General features: G+C 46.9%; 1 protein-coding gene across 3 annotated transcripts in view; it reads right to left on the bottom strand.

Annotated features, from left to right (window-relative positions):
* The window catches only part of LOC140405419 (5'-AMP-activated protein kinase subunit gamma-1), a 90214-nt gene extending 87306 nt beyond the window's left edge, over positions 1 to 2908 (bottom strand). The window contains exon 1 of one of the 3 annotated variants that reach the window (XM_072493815.1): positions 2754 to 2908. In XM_072493815.1, coding sequence (XP_072349916.1) covers positions 2754 to 2762 — 9 coding nt within the window. In that variant the 5' untranslated portion in view covers positions 2763 to 2908. The remainder of the gene's footprint in view (positions 1 to 2753) is intronic. The other 2 variants (XM_072493817.1, XM_072493816.1) reach the window with 2 other exon arrangements.
* Positions 2909 to 18952: the final 16044 nt, after the last annotated feature.

Below are 18952 nucleotides of genomic sequence, written 5' to 3'. Positions count from 1 at the left end.
AAAAATTTTTTTTTTTTTTTTTTTTTTTAAAAATCAGTCCAAGTTGAATACTATAAATCTCCTCAGAATTGTGGTAGTGTCGGACTTTCGGTATTTCAAAATGTAACACAGGAAGAACGTGCAAACTCCACACAGACAGTGTGGACTGGATCGAACGCGGGTCCTTGGTGCTGAGGCAGCAGTGCTACCCACTGTGACACCATGCCACCCATAAAGTAGTCTGCAACACAGATGCTCAGCTACCTTTGTACTCTCAAAGATTAGTTCCGCTCCTGGAATACAAGTCAGTAACGCCAGCTAGCTATACCAGCTAGCCCCAAGACAGGTTTGGGTGCTTCAAAGTTTCTGGTTTATTGCCTGGAAAAATAAAGATGGTCACTAACAAATTCAATAGGGGATTCAGCAGAAAATTCCGTACCCAAACAGTAAACAGATAGTGATAGTGCCACCCCAAGAAATGGCCAGTGAATGGTTGATGCATTAAAGGGTAAGCGATGCATTTAAAGGGCAGCATGGTAGCATTGTGGATAGCACAATTGCTTCACAGCTCCAGGGTCCCAGGTTCGATTCCCCGCTGGGTCACTGTCTATGCGGAGTCTGCACATTCTCCCCGTGTCTGCGTGGGTTTCCTCCGGGTGCTCCGGTTTCCTCCCACAGTCCAAAGACGTGCAGGTTAGGTGGATTGGCCACGCTAAATTGCCCTTAGTGTCCAAAATTGCCCTTAGTGTTGGGTGGGGTTACTGGGTTATAGGGATAGGGTGGAGGTGTGGACCTTGGGTAGGGTGCTCATTCCAAGAGCCGATGCAGACCCGATGGGCCGAATGGCCTCCTTCTGCACTGTAAATTCTACGATAATCTATGATAAGCTAGGGAAACAGAAGGGAGAAAGTAACAGGCCACAAAAACCCAACTGTTAAGCAAAGAGGGCCACTATTATAGCCTATTTGCTTGAGGAAACTGCACAAATTGGAAAGTATTTGTAAAGTTTCAGGTAGATAAGACCGCAGCACTTCAAGATTACATTTCAGTACAGATATGAGGAGTGCAATCTAGAACAAAATGAAAGACACATGTATACACTACGGCGACATGCATTTCTAGTATTACATTGCATTCTTGTCTCAAATTCCATATCAAGAGAAATCAGGAACTTATTATCTCAATACCAGCCGCAAACAGCAATGATAACCTGATGAGAACTACTCATTAAAAGCCATGCAAATCAGCAATTGCAACCCAGAAGAGAAAAAGGTAATGAAATAAGGTGTGCCATATCAAGGCATAAAACATCAAGAAAACCATGCAACTTATTTCTGTGTTTAATGTCAAAGGGTGTTTTCTGTTTGGGTTTGACTTCAAGTCCCGCAGTTTGAGGATGCACAAACTCCCTGTCTGCAATGTTTGACAGAGACACATACTACCACTGGTTATTCACAGATTGTTAATAATTGCTGCTTATATTCCTGGTTCTGATGGAGATTTACTGAATTAAAGCCTCCAAAGTTACTTCTGCTAAAAAATAAATTGTTCAACAGGTTTTTTTTCTCTTGTTACAAGGTTCCAAGACATTGTTTAACAACTTGTTACACTGTGACAAATGAAGCATCACACAATGCCACATTCCCAAAGTGGAATTGTTGTGTTAGATATTCAAAATAGTTACATTAGTTGCATTCATTGGAGACTGAACAGAACATAAAATCAAATACCCACCACACACATCAAGAAGCACGTTAGATAAATGTATCTGCAGTAGACAAAGGAGAATGCTCGTCCCAGGAACCCAAAAAATATTTGCTTTGAGGTCTTTTCCAGAGCTAAAGGGTGCATTGTCCACTGTGTTACCTTGAATGGTGGGGGGAGCTTATAGTTTTGTTGGGATTGTGGAGCAAGGAATGACTATTGAACGGCGTGGTTAGCCCTGTTGCTTCACAGCTCCAGGGTCCCGGGTTCGATTCCCGGCTTGGCATCGCTGTCTGCGCAGAGTTTGCACATTCTCCCCGTGTCTGCGTGGGTTTCCTCCCACAAGTCCTTGTTAGGTAAATTGGACATTCGGAATTCTCCCTCTGTGACCCGAACAGGTGCCGGAATGTGGCGACGAGGGGATTTTCACAGTAACTTCATTGCAGTGTTAATGTAAGCCTACTTGTGACACTAATGAAGATTATTTATTAATTATTCAAATCCAGATTGACTCATGAGGGCTGTGGGAGATTTCTGCAAAGTTTAACTGCCCCCCCCCCCCCTTCCAAGTTCAAATCCTGGATTATTCACCCTGGTCTTCTTTGGCATGATGGTCCCCAGTTTGGCATCTTTGAATCTGTCTGTACATATGTTTCTGGAACATACCTCTTCATTCACCTGAGGAAGGAGCAGCGCTCCGAAAGCTAGTGACATCGAAACAAACCTGTTGGACTTTAACCTGGTGTTGTAAGACTTCGTACTGTGCTCACCCCAGTCCAATGCTGGCATTTCCACATCATGGTCCTGTTAGTTAGTCCAGCTCTGGTGACCTCCCTTCCTTCCTCAAGACATTCGCCCTGCTCCTTATTAAAACCTCAAAGCAACAATTAGTCCCAAAGGTTGTCACAGGCAGGGTTAAATAATGCAGAACTGCCAATGATCTCTCAGATTTCACACTGCAATTGGGGTTATAACAGGATGTGTGATCCCCATCTGGGGAGTGGAGCATTGAGGAGGATGCAGGACAAGGTGGCGCCAAGGACAGCCGCTCGGCCCCTCTTCTCACTTACCGACTCCATGGCTCGCACTCACCGCCTCGCACTCCCCAACAACCTGTCCACGATTCTCATTCACTCTTTTCCACACTTTCGCCTCGTCTCCGCCATCCACATACCACAGCTTCCGTCCCCCGTTTCTCCCTCCCCGCCCGCCAACCAACAAGCCGAGCACGGCAGCAAGATGGGCCGCAGCGCCCGGCTCCAGCCAGCTCTGCTCCCAGCGGCCGCCAGCGCCACCTGCCGGCTCCAGCCAGCTCAGCTCCCTGCTCCCAGCGCCGGCTTCAGCCAGCTCTGCTCCCAGCGCCCGCCCGCCGCCGCCAGCGCCGCCTGCCGGCTCCCGGCTTCAGCCGGCTCAGCTCCCAGTCACTGCACAGGCGGGAAAGCTTGGGATGGGGGGAGGAGGGTGGAATTGTTGGACAGAAAACCACAGAATCCCTATAGTTCAGAAGGAGGCCATTCTGCCCATCGAGTCTACACCATAATAATATTTATCATTGTCACAAGTAGGCTTACATTAAAATTGCAATGAAGCTACTGTGAGAATCCCCTAGTCGCCACATTCCGGCGCCTGTTCGGGTCACAGAGGGAGAATTCAGAATGTCCAATTCACCTAACAGCACGTCTTTCGGGACTTGTGGGAGGAAACCGGAGCACCCGGAGGAAACCCACGCAGACATGGGGAGAACGTGCAGACTCCGCACAGACAGTGAGGCAGCAATGCTAACCACTGTGCTGCCTATGAATGAGCTAGACCCACCTCCTCCCCAACCCCCCCATCCCCATAAATCCACCTAACCTGCACATCTTTGGACCCTGAACTGGGTCGTTTTGTGGGCAAATTCACATGGCCAATCCGCCTCACCTGCACATTTTTTTTTTGACTAGGAGGAAACTGGAGCACCCGCAGACACGGGGAGGACATACAGTCACCCAAGGCCAGAATCAAACCCGTGTCCCTGGCGCTGTGAGGCAGCGTTCTACCCTCCCACTAGGTCTCTGAGACATTGAGGAGATCAAATACAGATTGACTGACAGCTTTAAAGAATGCCTCTTTTCAGTCCGTAAGTGTGATCCCTCACTCCCAAGTTTCTGCCTTTCATTTTCATTCTCCACCTTGCTCCCGCTCTGAGTATGTTCCCCTCAGCATCCATCCTAACTCTTCCAAGATATTTGATGTAGGCTTTCGGAACAGCTTTTGATCAGCCACTCTACAGCCTTCCAAATGATTACCTGTGTCATGTGAGTGTACCTTCAAGAAATGGGTGTTTATCAAATAGCTGTAGTGGATGTACCTTTAAGAAATGGGTGTTTATCAAATAGCTGCAGTGATGTCAGAGTGTGGGTGGAGCTGGGTTGTCTGTCTGTTTTTACTTTCATTTTTGAGCTGGGAGCTACAGTGTGTTTAGTTTTGTTTTCAGAGTCGGAGCTGCATCCAGCCAAACAAGGTGTAATTTTGATCTCTCTCTGCATGAAAAGAATGTCTTCAGATCACTTGCTAATTTAAAAGTGATAACTGCTCTCAGAAAAGAATTTAAACCTGATGTCTTTGTTAAAGAGGGTATTCAGGAGCTGAATGCGTGGCTCAAAGACTGGTGTGGGGGAAATGGGTTTTGGTTTGTGGGATACTGGCACTAATACTGGGGAAAGTGGGATCTGTACCGGTGAGACGGCCTGCACCTGAACTGTGCTAGGACCGGTGTTCTTGTCAGCTGCATAACTAGGGACGCAGCAAAGACTTTAAACTAAGTAGTGGGGGAAAGGGATCAAATTTGGGAAGATATGTTAAATCAAAGACAAGGCAAAAGGGAAAGGTATTTGTTATAACCTGCCTGGCTTACCACTGGCTGGGGACTAATGGCAATCCCACAATCCTTAGGGAGTATGAGCTTCCCCAATGAGGGGGGGGGGGGGGGGGGGGGGCGGAGAAATCATTAGCGGAGTCCCTGCATAAATAGAGCTGGCCAGTTTGGAACCAGCTAGAGAGGAGTGAGCAGCAAGGGAGTTGCTGCTGCTGTTGTATATATATGTAATTGTAAATAAATGTTATTTCTTCCTACCCTTCAGCTCGTGCTGGATTCTTTGTGGCCGTCACAAAAGTATTATTACAGGAAATGAAAAACAAACAGTGACAGGAAGGGATAGAGAGTACAAATCTAACTATATATCAGCGGATGAGACAAAAGATTATAAAATAATTAAAGGATAAAACTAAAAGCTCTGTGTCTGAATGCATGCAGCATTTGAAACAAAACAGATGAACTGAGAACAAATAAGTACGATTTGATAGCAACGGTTAACTAGAGGGTTAAAGATAGTCAGTTAGCTCAATTGACTGGACAGCTGGTTCATGGTGCAGAGCAGCGCCAAAAGCGTGGGTTCAAATCCCACCCCAGCTAGGGTTAGCCGTGAATGCAACTCCATTATTCAAAAAGTAGGGGAGACAAAAAAATGGGAAACCGTGTTAGCTTAACATCGCTTGTGGGGAAATTGTTAGACGCTATTATCAAGAAAGCTTTCGCAGGGCACTTGGATACGTTTGAGTTAATCACGCTGAGTCACCATGGTTCTGTGAAAGGGAAATCATGTTGCAGCAATTTATTGGAGGTATTTGAGGAAGTAACATGTGCTATGGATAAAGGGAAACTGGTAGATGTCCTACACTTAGATTTCCAGAAGGCATTTGATATAGTGTCACATCAAAGATTATTGCGGAAAATCAAAGATCACGGTTTAGGCATTAACCATATGGGCATTGATTGAAGATTGGCTAGCTAGCAAGAAGCAGAGAGTAGGCATAAATTGGTCTTTTTCAGGTTGGCAAAATGTAACGAGTGGAGTGGCACACAGGGATCAGTGCTTGGACCTCAACTGTTTCCAATTTATATAAATGACTTGGATGAAGGGATCAAAGGAATGGTTGCCAAATTTGCTGATGACACAAAGATTGGTAGGAAAGTAAATTGTGGAGAGGACACAAGGAAGCTGCAAAAAGATATAGGGCAGTGATTTTCCAGCCCCCCCCCCCCCCCCCTCTCGTGGCGTCTTTTCAGGCAGCGGAGGTGGTTTGCCATTGGCTGCTGGCAATGTTCTGGATCCACCAATATCTAGGGTGTTTTGCTTGGTTTGCCTGTCCCAGCGCCAGGGAACCCACTGTGGGGGATTGCCATCGGCGGGACTGTAAAGCCCTGCCCACAGATTGGTTCAGTGAATGGATGGTCTGGCAAATGGAGTATAATGTGGGAAAATGTGCAATTGTCCACTTTGGCAGGAAGAATTGCGAGGAGAATTGAATATACAAGGCGGGAGATTGTGCTTCAGTTGTACAGGGCACTAGTGAGACCACATCTCGAGTTGTGTGTGCAATATCGGTCACCTTATCTAAGGCAAGATGTATATGTGTTGGAATCAATTCAGAGAAGGTTTCCAAGACTAATACCAGGAATGGACGGGTTGTCTTATGAGTAAAGGTTGGAGAGTCTGGACTTGTATCCACTGGAGTTTAGAATCATAGAACTTACAGTGCAGAAACTACAAGAGTGTGGTGAACTCAGCCCAGCGCATCACACGAGCTTGCCATCCTCCCATTGATTCTGTACACACCTCCCGCTGCCTCAGGAAAGCATTGTCAGAGACCCCTCCCACCCAGGCTTTGCCCTCTTCCAGACCCTTCCATCAGGCAGAAGGTGCAGAAGTTTGAAGACCCGCACATCCAGACATAGGAACAGCTTCTTCTCCACAGCTACCAGACTCCTCAACGACTCCCCCTCGGACTGATCTGTTCCCTGTAAGAACACTATTCACGACGCCCTATGCTGCTCTTGTTTGGCCCTTGTTCCGCACTGTAACCAATCACTATTTGTTGATGCACCATTGTCAATGTACTCTGTCGATTATTCTTTTGCCTACTATGTACGTACTGTGTACGTTCCCTCGGCCGCAGAAAAATACTTTTCACTGTACTTCGGTACATGTGACAATAAATATCAATTAATCAGTCAGAAGGAGGCCACTTGGCCCATCAAGTCTGCACCGGCCCTTGGAAAGAGCACCCTACCTAAGCCCACACCCTATCCCCTATCTCCACCTAAACCTTTTTGGTCATTAAGGGCAATTTAGCATTGCCAACCCACCTAACCTGCACGTCTTTGGACTGTGGGAGGAAACCGGAGCACCCAGAGGAAACCCACGCAGACACGGGGAGAACGTGCAGACTCCGCACAGACAGTGACCCAAGCCGGGAATCGAAGAGTAAGAGGCGACTGAATCTAAACCTTTAAGGTGCTGGGGGTATTGACAGGGTGGATGCGGAGAGGACGCTTTTTCCTTTAGTGGGAGAATCTAGAACGAGGGGTCAATGTTTAAAAATAAGGAGTCGCTCATTTAAAATGGAGCTGAAGGGAACACTTTTCCCTCAGAGGATCGTGGGTTTCTGGAACTCTTCCTCAAAACGCGGTGGAAGCAGTCTTTGGATATTTTTAAGGCAGAGCTAGGTAGATTCTTGATGAACCAGGGGGTGAAAGGTTATCGGGGGGTCAGCAGGAATGTGGGGTTGAGGTTAAATCAGATCAGCCATGATCTTGTTTAAAAACCATTGCCTCTCCAACGAATCTGACAAAACTGTTCAATCTGAAATGTTAACCGTTTCTCCTGCCGCAGATACTACAGCCTGCTGGGTGTTTCCAACATTTCACGCTTTTGTGTCTTGTTATTGCTGAAAGGTAGACAGGTTGCCGAAGCTTGTCATCTCCCACTCATCAGGACAAACACAAGAATACCAAATTTCAAACGATCACAACAATTTACACGACCGAAGAAAAGGGTGTTGATTGGTTGGTAAGTCAACTCTGATTGGCCGAGGCATTGCCAAGGAGAAAGCAATAGGCTGCCCACGCTCCTGGGTAATTAATAATAATAATCTGTACTCGTGTCACACATAGGCTTACATTAACACTGCAATGAAGTTACTGTGAGAATCCCCTCGTCGCCACATTCCGGCGCCTGTTCGGGTCACAGAGGGAGAATTCAGAATGTCCAATTCACCTAACAGCACGTCCTTCGGGCATTGTGGGAGGAAACTGGAGCACCCGGAGGAAACCCACGCAGACACGGGGAGAAGGTGCAGACTCTGCACAGACAGTGAGGCAGCAATGCTAACCACTGTGCTGCCTATGAATGAGCTAGACCCACCTCCTCCCCATGCATCCCCCCACCCTATCCCCATAACTCCACCTAACCTGCACATCTTTGGACCCTGAACTGGGTCATTTTGTGGGCAATTTCGCATGGCCAATCCGCCTCACCTGCACATCTTTTTTTTGACTGCGGGAGGAAACTGGAGCACCCGCAGACACGGGGCGAACATGCAGTCACCCAAGGCCAGAATCAAACATGCAGACTCCGCACAGACAGTGACCTGAGCCGCGAATCGAACCCAGGTCCTGGCACTGTGAAGCAACAGTGCTAACATGCTGCCCAAAGACCTCTATAAGATCACCCCTAAGCCTCCTACGCTCCAGGGGGAAAAGTCCCAATCTATCCAGCCTCTCCTTAGAACTCAAACCATCAAGTCCTGGTAGCATCCTCGTAAATCTTTTCTGCACTCTTTCTAGTTTAACAATATCCTTTCTATAATAGGGTGACCAGAACTGCACACAGTATTCCAAGTGTGGCCTTACTAATGTCTGGTACAACTTCAGCAAGATGTCCCAACTCCTGGATTCAATGTTCTGACCAATTAAACCAAGCATCTTTGAGTTGTGGGGGTGAGACCCACGCAGACAAGGGGAGAATGTGCAACCTCCACATGGACAGTGACCCGGGGCCGGGATCAAACCTGGGGCCTCGGCGCCGTGAGGCAGCAGTGCTAACCACTGCGTCACCATGCCAACAGGTCAACCAATTATTGATGAAGTACTGTCCTGTTGGCAAATGCAGCAGCCAATTTGCACAAAGCAAGTTCCATCCAAAAAACACTGGGATAAATTACTGGTTGAAGATATTTAAGACATCATGCTTGACATTTTGTAATGCTATTTTGTGGTGAAGAGAAAATACATTCTTGAACAATTAATCAGTCTCAAACAGTTCAAACAATTGCCTCTTCCTCGGGGTTGTAGCTGTTGTCTTTTGGCCCAGAATTGAATGGAATGGATGGGCCAAATGGCCTGTCTTTGGAGGCCATCTTGGTACAGGCTCGGTATTTTCTCCACTTACATCGGTCGCTGTAGTATGGTGGCCCTGTTACAAATTCTTTCAGCTGGCAGAGAACATGGTATGAAGTCAAGTTCCGAGCTCCTCAGGGGGTGCCATGCCTCAGCTTGCAAACGTTTCAAACAGGGAAGTCCAGTAACGGTCTCGTAAATGCTGCAATTTGCATATTAGGTTGCAAACCTTATCTTCCAAGATCAAGAAACTCAGCTTGCAAGAGCGTTTTTCAAGATGTTTTTTACATGTTTCAAATTAAGGGCAATTTAGCGTGGCCAGTCCACCTACCCTGCACATCTTTGGGTTGTGGGGCTGAGACCCACGCAAACACGGGGAGAATGTGCAAACTCCACACGGTCAGTGACCCAGAGTCGGGATCGAACCTGGGACCTCGGCGCCGGTAACTTTTGTTGACTGCTCATTCTGTAGATTAATCGCTTTCACACATCCTCAGTCATTTTCTATCGAACGTTTTTCCACTTACGTTTCCTGCTTTCAATAATTATGTGGCTTACCTCTCCTGTCTAAATTTGTGAATGTATGAAAAGAAAGGCTTGCATTTCTGGAGTGCCTAATATAGCCACAGGACATCCCAAAGTGCCTTCCAGCCAGTGAGGTTCTTTGAAGTGTCATCATTGTTGTACGTGTAAGAAATGCGGAGGCCAATGGGTGGACAGCAAGATTCCACACACAGCAATGTGATAATGAGCAGCTGCCAAGTCTTTCCGAGTATTGTACGAATGATACTGGATACCTCAGGATACATTCGGACCCTATTACATCAATTCGAGAGGCTCTCAGTGGAAAGTCCCACCCGAAAGACAGCACCTCCAACGATGCAGCGCCCACTACCACACTGGAGTGTCAATCCTCGATTCTGAACCCACAAGGTTCTCACTGAGGTGAGAGTGACATGAACGAACATGAAAAGCTCGTGACACGCAGCATACATCAAAGTGTGATGGGATCAACACCATCAGCAAAACAAGGTTCTAACTTTCGCTGGGGCATGGAATGCACTGCCTGTGGAAGTAGTTGAGTCGGAAACATTAGGGACCTTCAAGCGGCTATTGGATAGACACATGGATTACGGTAGAATGATGGGGTGTAGATTAATTTGTTCTTAACCTAGGACAAAGGTTCGGCACAACATCGTGGGCCGAAGGGCCTGTTCTGTGCTGTATTTTTCTATGTTCTATGATACAGTTAGCAGATGTCCTGTGCTGTTGTAAATTGGACGGTGTGCTATTTCATAAGGAAAGCATATTGAGTGGCCTGTTTTAACATAATAAATGACCTTTTATCATTGTCACCAAGTCGAGCAGTTGCTATCTAGAAAGCACAACAGCGCCTATACTTCCTCAGGAAACTAAGGAAATTCGGCATGTCCACATTGACTCTTACCAATTTTTACAGATGCACCATAGAAAGCATCCTATCGGGCTGCATCACAGCCTGGTATGGTAACTGCTCGGCCCAGGACCGTAAGAAACTTCAGAGAGACGTGAACACAGCCCAGTCCATCACACGAACCTGCCTCCCATCCATTGACTCCATCTACACCGCCCGCTGCCTGGGGAAAGCGGGCAGCATAATCAAAGATCCCTCCCACCCGGCTTACTCACTCTTCCAACTTCTTCCATCGGGCAGGAGATACAGAAGTCTGAGAACACGCACGAACAGACTCAAAAACAGCTTCTTCCCCACTGTCACCAGACTCCTGAATGACCCTCTTAGAACATAGAACATAGAACATAGAAAATACAGCACAGAACAGTGCTTAGGGTCTGAACTGACCTTTCAATGCATCTTCTCTCCAGTTGTAGCACTACATACCATATACTTCACCCACTATCTATGTTTCTGTATTTTCAGTATGTATCCTCATGTATTTATTTTATGTTCTAAGTTTTTCATGTATGGAACGATCTGTCTGGACTGTACGCAGAACAATACTTTTCACTGTACCTCGGTACACGTGACAATAAATCTAAATCTATTAAAAATCAAGGCCCCAATTCTCCAGGTTTCAGTTTGAATCCCGTTTGTCTCTTTTCAGTCTGTTGGTTTTACGGAATGTTTCCTCGTGTTTGTTTGGAACTTGCCTGGCAAGGTTGTTGTGTTTCCAACATACAGGTAATTATGCAATTTGACAAGTGAGTTAATGTGGTGACTTTACTGTCTCTTGTTCAGTCACCTTGCCCCCACATCGAAGCACAAGTCAGTTCTGTAGAACGCAATCACCTTTGACCCAACGGCCTGCTTAGTTTTGTAACTTTAAGCTGACTTGAGAAATTCGGCAACTGGAATTAGTGTTGTCGTAATTTTATTGATACCTGTTTCTAATGATTTATCTTTGTATTACCTATCGGTGAGTTTTACTATTCCTACTCTCCCTATTTGCTGAGTGGTGTATTTCCTCGCTGTTCTGGTACAATTAGCTGCAGTTTTGGGGCAGTGTCGACAGATATGAGGCTTATCAGATGGAAGTGACTGAATGTTATATGTGCTGTTTTGTAATATCAGCAATTTTCCCAGTGTTACCATTACTGAGAAGCTGCAGTTTTAGAATCATTTGTAAATATAAACTCACTCTTAAAGCCCGCCTTGTGACCTGTCTCCAGGCGAGGTTCCAGAAATTTGTTAACCTGGACAAAATCCCTCAATTTGTTACTGTCCACTGAGCTATCCCTCAATTGTTATACCCGGGTGCGAAGCGATGGACTGGTTTCCTTTCTTTATTGAACCCCCTCTGCTGGTCCCTCACTTCACAAAGACCATTTCCCAGTCCCCATATCTATGTTCAAAAAGGAGCCAAGTTAACCGAGGTATCTATAACAGTCCTTGACTCATGAGGGGTAGATCAATGGGAGGGAGAGAGTGAGAGAGTGTGTGAGAGAGAGACCCTATACCCTGGCACTGGTTCTCACACACACAAAAATTCCCCCCCCCCACACACACACTGCACTCCGCCTCCCCCCACATATACACACACAGCAACCCCCCACAGACACACATACTTACTTTTCAGCTGGCTTTTATCAGTTGGCATATTTCTGGAAAGTGAAATCCACAAATGCGTATCTCTTAATGAGATGATACTCATCCCCCATTGGGCGCGATTTACCAACCAACGTGTTTTTCTATGGCAGAGGCAGCCTGCCAGGGGGATTTATCGAACCCCTGCCGTTGGCAATGGGATTTCCTGGTGACTGCACCCCTTGTCGCTGGGAAACCCCTGTGCCGGTGTGAGACCGGAATATCTCGCTGGTATGAACACCCGTTAGATCGTGGCCATTGTCTCCACCGGAGATAGCAATTAGTTTCTGTATGTTTTAGAAGTACTTTGTCTGGAAGCAGGGTAGTTCCATTGTCTCTCAGAGTATCACCTCTGGCACCGCTCCACTCCACCCCCCCACCCCACCCACCCCCCACCCCACCCACCCACCCACCCACTGCAATCCCCACCCCACCCGCTGGAATTCAGCCAGTGACTGACTTTACATCATCTGTCATCTTTGGCTTGTATGTCCATTTTAAAAAACCTAGTTTTATTAAAGTTCAATATTTCCGTACGTGATTTGGTGTTTTTCCTTCATAATTATGACGTCTGTCATGTCACAGATATCCAGGCTCCTGGCAACTGATTTATAAATGGGTAAATTCGAGACTTTCAGCTGCAAGAAATTTGGATGTGACAGAATGTCTAGCTTGCACTTCCTGCTTATGTATTATTATGTAACACAGAATTGAGTCAAAATCTCTGAACCTGGCCCAAAAGCAGCATTGTGGGATACCTGCAACCAAGACTTGCCAATCTTTGACCCAGAAACAGTACAGGAAGGAAAATTTAAAAGGTCTTTGAAATCTGTAATTGTTTTAAAGAAAATTTGAAATGCACTGTTAAAAGTTTGCATTCGCTGTAAAGGGATCAATTGCAATTTTCTTGGATAATAAGAAATAACCGTCCATGGGTCCTGGTGACCCTTGACCTGGAAACAGTGCCAGCAGGCAGGAAGTTAAGAAAGAAGGCGTGTGGCTGGCAGATACAAAGGAGAGCTACAAGCAGAAGAGCTGGAGGGAGAAGGCGATCAGAACACAGTTGCAGACACAAGGAGAAAGCCAACATAGACAGAAAAAGGAACATGCTGAATTAGAGAAGTAAATCTCTCCAAAGAGATCAGTTTTTTTCTGTTTAGCAGATATTTGGTTAACGGTTCACCCATGGTCTGTAACAAGAAGGCACCTCACCATCATCCACTCATGAGCAATAAATGCTGGCCTTTCGATTAACAACTCATCCTAAGACTGAAGAAAAGAAAAACCAAGGTGAAGCCTTTAAGGACACAAAATCTAATTGCTGTTAGCGAAATACTGGATGAGATGAGGGGTTAATTGTTTACCAGGCTGCAAGTCACGACCAAGCCTTTTGTTTTAGTGAGGTTGGTGAATTGAGTCAGAGGTTAATGACATTGTTGATCCTGTGGATAATTACATTGAAGTGGAAAGCACATATTCCGCGACAGCAAGTGTTATGAAGGCTGCTGATTCATGGTAACGTACACAGTCAAACTATTTATTGCATCGCATTTTGTCATTTGTTTGTAAGTAGTTTGACAAACAAAATGGGAAGTCACTGACTACAAAACAGACCACAAGGCTAGAGGAGGAGATCGAGCAGTGGGGAGGACAGTGGGGGGCTGGGGTGGAAATCCTAAACTTTGGCAAAACTAAGTGACAGCTTGATTCAGTAACACCTCCCACCCAAGTCAGAAGATCAGAGGTTCACTCGAAACTTGGAACACAAAAATATAGGATAATATTTAAGTGCAGCATTAAAGGATTGCCACAATATTGCTCCACTGCTGAAGTGTAAATGAGTGACTCTTTTAAGGTATAATCCCAATGATAACTTGATAATTAATTTGAAGGTCAACTCTAATTCAGGCTGGATACAGAATCCTGCCTTTGTGGGAAGGATGATTTAAGAGCCTAGAAACATCATGCTCACATTATTTTGCTCCTGATGTTTTCCCCTGTACATTCACCATGGGGCATAGGTTTAAGGTCCGTGGGGCAAAGTTTAGAGGAGATGGGCGAGGCAGGTTTTTTACACAGAGGGTGGTGAGTGCCTGGAACGCGTTACCAGGGGAGGTTGTGGAAGCAGATACATTAATGGTGTTCAAAAGGCATCTTGACAAGTACATGGATAGGACGGGTATAGAGGGACGCGGCACAAGGACATGCTGAGGGTTTTGGCCAAGGGTGGTATCATGACCAGTACAGGTTGGAGGGCCGAAGGGCTTGTTCCTGTGCTGTATTGTTCTTTGTATTACAAATAACTATTTGTTTAGCCTATGTTTGCTGCTCCCTCCACAATGGGGAGACTAAACGGACCCAGGAAGTGTAGAAGATTGTAGTTTAGTCGGGCAGTATGGTCGGCACGGGCTTGGAGGGCCGAAGGGCCTGTTCCTGTGCTGTACATTTCTTTGTTCTTTGTTCTTTGTAAACGCAGACTGGGTGGCCGTTTTGCGGAACACTTTCTCTCAGTCCACAAGCATAACCCCAACCATCCTGTTGCGGCCATTTTAACTCAGCATCTTGCTCCCATGTCCATATGTCTGTCCTTGGCCTGCTGCAATGCTCCAGTCAAGCCCAACACAAACTGGAAGAACATCTTCCAATTAGGCACATTGCAGCCCTCAGGAATCAACATTAAATTCAACAACTTTAGACTGTGAACTTTCTCCTCTATCTTAACCACTTTTTAAAATATCCCATACATTTTTTCTGTCTCAATGCAATCCCCGCCCCCTGCCAAAATACCGGGCCATCTGTTCCTTATTCTTAAGTTCGCTACATTTGTGTTGAAATCTCTCTCAACTACAGCATAATATCCAACACATTTTCCTTCTGTACTTCTGAAGAGGATTCAAACGGACTCAAAGTGTTAACTGTTTTCTGTCACTACAGATGCTGCCAGACCAGTTGTGTTTTTCTAGCATTGCTTTTTAAAAAGAAAATCAGATTCCGGCATCCATACTATTTTGCGGATTTTAACTATTTATTTGTTACTTAATTTTGCCACAGAGGTGTGTTTATGTAAATGTATTTTTTTAAAGTAGCTTCATTGCAGGCATTTATGTAATTTGGAAATCAACTGAAATCTATAAAATCACATTGAATTCATTAAAAGGCTTCGGGGGGGGGGCGGCCCTTGGTGCAGTGGTTAGCACTGCTGCCTCACGGCGCCGAGGACCCGGGTTCGATCCCAGCTCTGGGTCACTGTCCGTGAGGAGTTTGCGCATTCTCCCCGTGTTTGCGTATGTCTCGCCCCCACAACCCAAAGATGTGCAGGGTAGGTGGATTGGCCACGCTACATGAAATGAAAATCGTTTATTGTCACAAGCAGGCTTCAAATGAAGTTACTGTGAAAAGCCCCTAGTCGCCACATTCCGGCGCCTGTTCGGGGAGGCTGGTACGGGAATTGAACCGTGCTGCTGGCCTGCCTTGGTCTGCTTTCAAAGCCAGCGGTTTAGCCCTGTGCTAAACAGCCTCTGTGTAAACATTGCCCCTTCACTGGGAAAAAAGAATAATTGGGTACACTAAATTTAAAAAATAAAGTTTCTGGGGTTCAGTGACCATTGCAGGTGTATAAAAGATTTTAGTCACAGGTATATTGGTGCACAAGTTTTATTTCCATTCCACAACAGGGGATACCTATACTTACCTGGATATTTTTGCAAACACGATATTCGGCACTGTGGGTTCTTTGTTTATATTTTATTTTCACGCCTCTTGAAAAGGTAATGATTTAAAAGTTTCCATTATGTTTATTTTGTGTAATATTCTGAAGTGGTTTCTGCCCATGTCTGAACTCGTGCCAAGTCCCGATCCCCTATCACCCCTGATGCTCACTAATCCTTCCCTGGCGCTTCCCCTCCTTATCTCTGTAATCTCCTCCAGCCCCACAAACCACCCTCCTTATCTCTGTAATCTCCTCCACCCCCGACACCTCCCCTCCTTATCTCTGTAATCTCCTCCAGCCCCCGACACCTCCCCTCCTCAGCTCTGTAATCTCCTCCAGCCCCACAAACCACCCTCCTTATCTCTGTAATCTCCTCCAGCCCCCAACACCTCCCCTCCTTATCTCTGTAATCTCCTCCAGCCGCACAAACCACCCTCCTTATCTCTAATCTCCTCCAGCCCCACAAACCACCCTCATCTCTGTAATCTCCTCCAGCCCCACAAACCACCCTCCTTATCTCTGTAATCTCCTCCAGCCCCCGACACCTCCCCTCTTTATCTCTGTAATCTCCTCCAGCCGCACAAACCACCCTCCTTATCTCTAATCTCCTCCAGCCCCACAAACCACCCTCATCTCTGTAATCTCCTCCAGCCCCACAAACCACCCTCCTTATCTCTGTAATCTCCTCCAGCCCCCGACACCTCCCCTCCTTATCTCTGTAATCTCCTCCAGCCCCCGACACCTCCCCTCCTCATCTCTGTAATCTCCTCCAGCCCCACAAACCACCCTCCTTATCTCTGTAATCTCCTCCAGCCCCCGACACCTCCCCTCCTTATCTCTGTAATCTCCTCCAGCCCCCGACACCTCCCCTCCTCATCTCTGTAATCTCCTCCAGCCCCACAAACCACCCTCCTCATCTCTGTAATCTCCTCCAGCCCCCGACACCTCCCCTCCTCATCTCTGTAATCTCCTCCAGCCCCCGACACCTCCCCTCCTCATCTCTGTAATCTCCTCCAGCCCCACAAACCACCCTCGTTATCGCTGTAATCTCCTCCAGCCCCCGACACCTCCCCTCCTTATCTCTGTAATCTCCTCCAGCCCCCGACACCTCCCCTCATCTCTGTAATCTCCTCCAGCCCCACAAACCACCCTCCTTATCTCTGTAATCTCCTCCAGCCCCCGACACCTCCCCTCCTTATCTCTGTAATCTCCTCCAGCCCCCGACACCTCCCCTCCTTATCTCTGTAATCTCCTCCAGCCCCCGACACCTCCCCTCCTTATCTCTGTAATCTCCTCCAGCCCCCGACACCTCCCCTCCTTATCTCTGTAATCTCCTCCAGCCCCCGACACCTCCCCTCCTTATCTCTGTAATCTCCTCCAGCCCCCGACACCTCCCCTCCTTATCTCTGTAATCTCCTCCAGCCCCCGACACCTCCCCTCCTTATCTCTGTAATCTCCTCCAGCCCCCCGAAACCTTCCCTCATCTCTGTAATCTCCTCCAGCCCCCGACACCTCCCTTCCTTATCTCTGTAATCTCCTCCAGCCCCCGACACCTCCCCTCCTTATCTCTGTAATCTCCTCCAGCCCCTGACACCTCCCCTCCTTATCTCTGTAATCTCCTCCAGCCCTGCAAACCTCCAAGATATTGGTGCTTCTCTCATTTTGGCCCCTTGTGCATGCCCAATTAGAACTGCTCCATTATTGGTACCAGTGTTTTCAGCGGCCTTGGCCCCGAGCTCTGGAATCTCCTCCCCGCACCTCCTTTTGGTCATCTGACCTAATATCTCCTTATGTGGCCAAACACCTGTGAAATCTTTAAAAAAAATTTTTTTTAAGAGTGCCCAATTCTTTTTCTTTCCAATTGAGGGGCAATTTAGCGTGGCCAATCCACCTACCCTGCACATCTTTGGGCTGTGGGGGTGAGACCCACGCAGACACGGGGAGAATGTGCAAACTCCACACGGACAGTGACCCGGGGCCAGGACCGAACCCGGGTCCTTGGCGCCGTGAGGCAGCAGTGCTAACCACTGCGCCACCAAGCTCCTGTGAAGTCTCAAGTTAAATAGGCTGCATAGATACAAGTTGTTGGGAGCACTGTCCGGTTTGCATGAGCATTTTCTCATCTGCTCAGATGTGGAAGAGGAAGGTGGGAGGACTGTTGAAGCGAGTTCACTCCAAAGTTGAGTTTGGGGAAAGTCTGCATCCGCCAGTATTGCAAAAGCTACAAGCAAATGGAAGACTATGTTAAAGGTCCAGTTTATACAATGAACATGGGCAACTCTCGTCACCAATAATACTTCACTCTCAATGAACTTCAGTTTGTTCCTTTCATCTATTTAAATACGAAAAACAGTAAAATCTGATGTAATATTCCCACAACAGACCTTCTGCAGTGGGCTGGATTCTTCGGCCACACCCGCCAGAAGATCGCCACGAGCAGGACGCGGACCATGTAAAGGTCCATTGACCCTCGGGCACTAATTGCTCAGGCACAGCCAGAGAATCCCGTCCTAAACGTCTAACAGATGAATTGGGGCAGGTTGCACGACCTGACCGAGAGATTCTTATGAAAGCAACCACCCATTCAGAATTATATGGCACTCACTTACATTGCCGTCAGGCAATGCTTCTTTACTTTTGAGATGATTTTTCAACTTCCAGCTGACTGGACGGGGACAGAGTAAACGGCTTGAAAATGCAAGGACACATGGGCAGCATGGTGGTTAGCACTGCTGCCTCACGGCGCCGAGGACCCGGGTTCGATCCCGGCCCTGGGTCACTGTCCGTGTGGAGTTTGCACATTCTCCCCGTGTCTGCATGGGTTTCACCCCCACAACCCAAAGATGTGCAGGGGAGGTGGATTGGCCACGCTAAACTGCTCCTTAATTGGGAAGAAGAGAATTGGGTACTCTAAATTAATAAAAAGAAAGAAAATGCAAAGCCATATTTCAAGGTGAAAGTGAGAAACCAACAAATCACCCTCGGGGAAGTGTGAAGAGAGCTATTTCCTATAATCCTGTCACCCATCGAGATTTGCAACTGTCTGAGATATTAAAAATGCAAAGTACTGGATACTGAAACAATGGCTGCAACAGGCACGTGTAAAACCTCTTGGAAATACACAACAGGTGAAGTATTTTAAGGCAAGGCTGTTCAGGCTCTTGAGAGAGATTCTAAGTGACACAGGCGGTGTCAATAAAAAGTTTTCAACAGAAAACAAGCTGAAGGCTGCTCTCTCTCTTTTGGAATAAGCATGCTG

Source organism: Scyliorhinus torazame, chromosome X (genome assembly GCF_047496885.1).
Source record: "Scyliorhinus torazame isolate Kashiwa2021f chromosome X, sScyTor2.1, whole genome shotgun sequence".
Lineage (NCBI taxonomy): Eukaryota > Metazoa > Chordata > Chondrichthyes > Carcharhiniformes > Scyliorhinidae > Scyliorhinus > Scyliorhinus torazame.
The sequence above is the reverse complement of the archived record's forward strand: the minus strand, read 5'-3'. Positions and strand labels throughout refer to the sequence as shown.